The 5,000-nt window shown below is 42.4% G+C and overlaps 1 protein-coding gene across 1 annotated transcript in view; it reads right to left on the bottom strand.

Annotated features, from left to right (window-relative positions):
- Positions 1-5,000, bottom strand: part of LOC115221714 (putative uncharacterized protein DDB_G0294196) — a 33,284-nt gene that overhangs the window by 2,888 nt on the left and 25,396 nt on the right. The window contains exon 2 of the mRNA XM_029791922.2: positions 3,570-3,626. Within this exon, the coding sequence (XP_029647782.1) occupies positions 3,570-3,589 (20 nt within the window). The 5' untranslated portion in view covers positions 3,590-3,626. The remainder of the gene's footprint in view (positions 1-3,569; positions 3,627-5,000) is intronic.

The following is a 5,000-nucleotide window of genomic DNA, read 5'->3' as shown; positions in this document are numbered from 1 at the left end:
AAGCCCGGTACTTAGATAATTAGGGTTATTTAGACCTGGGTCAATCCTGGTGAAAAAAACCACTTGATCAAAGGCAATCCAGATTTGACCTTCCCATTTTGTTTGAGACACTCTTTCCTTTTCGCTGACCATTTAGCATATAAACCAGCCACAGCTGGCTCAAATATTCTGCATGTTTTACATTCAAACTGACCAGATCTGACCTCTCCTACCTATCACACAATGTCATTCTAAAATGAAACAATCCCATCACTGAAGTCTTGAAACTCTAAGGTAAACCACAACACAATCTCTGATTACTTTATGTACTTTATTTACATTTGACGGATATTTGTCCTCATACTCTTTTACTTGTTCCAGTCATGTGACTGTGGCCATGCTGGAGCACCGCCGTTAGTCGAGCAAATCGACCCCGGGACTTATTCTTTGTAAGCCTAGTACTTATTCTTTCGGTCTCTTTTGCCAAACTGCTAAGTTACGAGGACGTAAACACACCAGCATCGGTTGTCAAGCGATGTTGGGGGGACAAACACAGACACACAAACATATACACATACACACACACACATATATATATATATATATACATACATATATACGACGGGCTTCTTTCAGTTTCCGTCTACCAAATCCACTCACAAGGCTTTGGTCGGATCGAGGCTATAGTAGAAGACACTTGCCCAAGGTGCCACGCAGTGGGACTGAACCCGGAACCATGTGAATGGTAAGCAAGCTACTTACCACACAGCCACTCCTGCGCCTTGTTTGTTGTTAACACAACATTTCAGCTGATATACACTCCAGCATTCATCAGGTGTCATGGGGAAATTTCGAACCTGGGTTCTTATTCCAAAGGTATTTTTCGGTGTTGTTGTTGTTATTGTTATTATTATTATTATTATTATTATTCAGATCACTGCCTACTCTTTTTTTTTAATCTTTTACTTGTTTCAGTCATTTGACTGTGGCCATGCTGGAGCACCGCCTTTAGTCGAGCAAATCGACCCCAGGACTTATTCTTTGTAAGCCCAGTACTTATTCTATCACTATCTTTTGTTAAACCGCTAAGTTACAGGGACATAAACACACCACCATCAGTTGTCAAGCAGTGTTGGGGGGACAAACACAGTCACACAAACATATATACACACATACAACGGGCTTCTTTCAGTTTCCGTCTACCAAATCCACTCACAAGGCTTTGGTCGGCCCGCGGCTATAGTAGAAGACACTTGCCCAAAGTGCCACGCAGTGGGACTGAACCCAGAACCATGTGGTTGGTTAGCAAGCTACTTACCACACAGCCACTCCTGCGCCTTTTTTTTTTTTTTACATTTATTTCTTTACTAGCCACAAGGGGCTAAACACAGAGGGGACAAACAAGGACAGACATAGGTATTAAGTCGATTACATCGACTCCAGTGTGTAACTGGTACTTATTTAATTGACCCCGAAAGGATGAATGGCAAAGTTGACCTCGGCAGAATTTGAACTCAGAACATAACGGCAGACGAAATACGGCTGCGCATTTCGCCCAGCGTGTGCTCTCACGGGTGGGTGACAATAACATTGAAAGATAACTTAGGAATGAGAACCCAGGTTCGAAATTTTCCCCAAGACACCTGATGAAGGCTGGAGGGTATATCAGCCGAAATGTTGTGTTAACAACAAACAAGATGAGGACAAATATCCGTCAAATGTAAACAATGTACATAATTCCTCATCTCTTAAATATAGAACTGTGGAATCTCCGATTAATTCACAACGATGTGAATAAACAAGCATTTCACTGAACAGATTAATCATCATCATCATCATCGTTTAACGTCCGTTTTCCATCTTAGCATGGGTTGGACGGTTCGACCAGGGATCTGGGAAGCCAGAAGGCTGCACCAGGCTCCAGTCTGATCTGGCAGTGTTTCTACAGCTGGATGCCCTTCCTAACGCCAACCACTCCGTGAGTGTAGTGGGTGCTTTTTTACGTGCCACCGGCACAGGTGCCAGGTGAGGCTGGCAACGGCCACGGTCGGATTGGTGCATTCTATGTGCCACCGGCATGGAAGCCAGTCGAGGCGGCACTGGTATCGGCCACGATTTAGATGGTGCTTTTTATGTGCCACCGGCATGGAAGCCAGTCGAGGCGGCACTGGCATCGGCCACGATTTGGATGGTGCTTTTTATGTGCCACCGGCATGGAAGCCAGTCGAGGCAACGCTGGCATCGGCCACGATTCAGATAGCGCTATCTGAATGTAAAAAGATTAAGGACAATAATTTGGGGGAGTTTGACTGCTATTTCAGGCAGGTCAAGAAAGAACAGAGATTTCAGCATTGCCGGGCGTTCTCATTTCTTGTAGATAAACTTAGATTATCAAACTTGACTAATCAAATATTTTAGTGCCTGCTTAATTAATTCTGTGTCAGCCCCCAAAATAGAAATGAATATTCATAAACTGGTCTATTTTAAAGGAATTGAAAACTTATTTTTTTACATGTGGCTGTGTGGTAAGAAGCTTGCTTTCCAACCCCATGGTTCAGGGTTCAGTCCCACTGTGTGGCACCTTGGGCAAGTGTCTTCTACTACAGCCTCGGGCTGACCAAAGCCTTGTGAGTGGATTTGATAGATGGAAACTGAAAGAAGCCCATTATATAGGTGTGGTGGTGTGGTAAGAAGCTTGCTTTCCAACCACATGGCTCCAGGTTCAGTCCCACTGTGTGGCACCTTGGGCAAGGGTCTTCTATAGCCTTGGGCCAAACAAAGGCTTGTGAGCAGATTTGGTAGATGGAAACTGAAAGAAGCCTGCTGTATGTGTACGTGCATATATATATATATATATATACATATATATGTATGTATGTATGTATGTATGTGTGTGTGTGTGTGTGTGTGTGTGTTTCTGTCTGTGTTTGACCTCCCACCCAACCCCCTGCCCCACATCACTGCTTGACAACCGGTGTTGTTGGGCTCACACCCCCGTAACTTAGCAGCTTGGCAAAGGAGACCGACAGAACAAGCATCAAGCTTTAAAAATAAGTAATAGGGTTGATTCATTCAACAAAAAAAAAAAATTCAAGGCATTGCTCCAGCATGACCACATTCAAGTGACTGAAACAAATGAAAAGAATAAAAGCTATCAGAATTAATTTTTATTTTCTTTCTTTCTCTCTCCCTCTATTTTCTTGCCTTTAATCTTTTACACGTTTCGGTCGTTAGATCGTGGCCATCCTGGGGCACTGCCTCAAAGAATTTTAGCAGAACCCATCAACCCCAGAACTAAATTTTTAAGCCAGATCCTTAATCTATCGGCAAGAACCCAACCACTCTCAAAAATTAAGTAAAAAAAATAAAAACGGAAAAATAATCCAGAATCCTTGTCTGGTACCAGATTGATCCCAAAATCTAATCAGTTCGTGCCAGTCACCAGGCGAAACACCCCTGAAAGTTTCATCTGAATCCATCCAGTGGTTCATGAGATATTTTGTCCATGGACAAACAAATGTGACTGAAAACAATACCTCTGCCTTCGCTAAGGCGGAGGTAATAATAACAATAATAATAATGATACTCACACATAGTAGTATCTGAACATTTTAGATTCCTGAGACCAATCTTACTTAAAACCAATTCTGGAAAAAAAAAAAGAGAACAGAATTGAAAGAATATAAACACCATAAATACAGAATGATAATGTAAAGATGAACAAACTCGTTTAATAATAACATACTGCATACCAGGAGTTCTGGGTTTGGGAAATACCAAAGAAAATACTAGAGAAAGAAGAGTATCATAATTTGCTAGAAGCATTGTAGTATAGAAGTAGAAAAATAAATGAAAACCGAAATGAGGAAAGCTTCTAAAAATGCTGAGAATAGAGTTGCAAAAGCATTATATATTTCAGACAGAAAGGTCCATCTGCAGAAGAATGCAGTTTCCTGAACAACCTTCATGGTAGATATTATTATTGTATTATGATTTGCGAAGAGTCAGTCCCACTGGGCCCAGTATTTACAAGAATGCAGGATTTGTAGGGAGTTACCTTCTCTTTGATGAGCTGCTAAAGAGCCACATCTACCCTGGGTATCTGAAAGTTTGACGGTGTTAGTGCTGATGTATGTTATTATAGCGGGTATGGTTTGTGCTGAGCAACAGCAGCAATAAGCAACAGCAGCCATAATCCGAAAAGAAGAACCAAGTCAACATCATCGGTAACCACTGAGCCACAGGTTTTATGTTGGAGTTATCCCAGTTACCTGAGTTACCTTCTCCTAGAAGGATGCCCTAACAAAGGCTAGGAGTCCTTCACTCCCAATGGTTTAACCGCACGATCGGGTATTCAGTCCAATTATTTCTATGTCCCCGCGCAAGATACAGCCTTAAGACATTTATTGGATGGCCGTTGACTCTCAAGAGTTCCTCCGGTCTTTGACGGGTTTTTTTTTTCATCCGGCAGGGTGTCCAATAAACACCCTCCTCACCAAGCAAGCTTGGTGGGGTTGCCGGTTTAGTCGCCGACGACCCAACCATGCATACATACATACATATAGGCGTAGGAGTGGGTGTATGGTAAGTAGCTTGCTTACGAACCACATGGTTCTGGGTTCAGTCCCACGGTGTGGCACCTTGGGTAAGTGTCTTCTACTATAGCCTCGGGCCGACCATAGCCACGTGAATGGATTTGGTAGACGGAAACTGAATGAAGCCCGTCGTATATATGTATATATATATATATATATATGTGCATGTTTGTGTGTCTGTGTTTGTCCCCCCAACATCGCTTGACAACCGAAGCTGGTGTGTTTACGTCCCCCGTAACTTAGCGGTTCGGCAAAAAAGAAACCGATAGAATTAGTACTAGGCTTACAAAGAATAAGTTCTGGGGTCGATTTGATCGATTAAAGAGGGTGCTCCAGCATGGCCACAGTCACATGACTGAAACAAGTAAAAGAGTAAAGAGTATATATACATATATAGGTACATACATACATTCACATATACATATG

Source organism: Octopus sinensis, linkage group LG18, assembly GCF_006345805.1.
Source record: "Octopus sinensis linkage group LG18, ASM634580v1, whole genome shotgun sequence".
NCBI classification, from domain to species: domain Eukaryota; kingdom Metazoa; phylum Mollusca; class Cephalopoda; order Octopoda; family Octopodidae; genus Octopus; species Octopus sinensis.
Note: the sequence above shows the minus strand (reverse complement) of the source record. Positions and strands in the feature narration are given on the sequence as shown.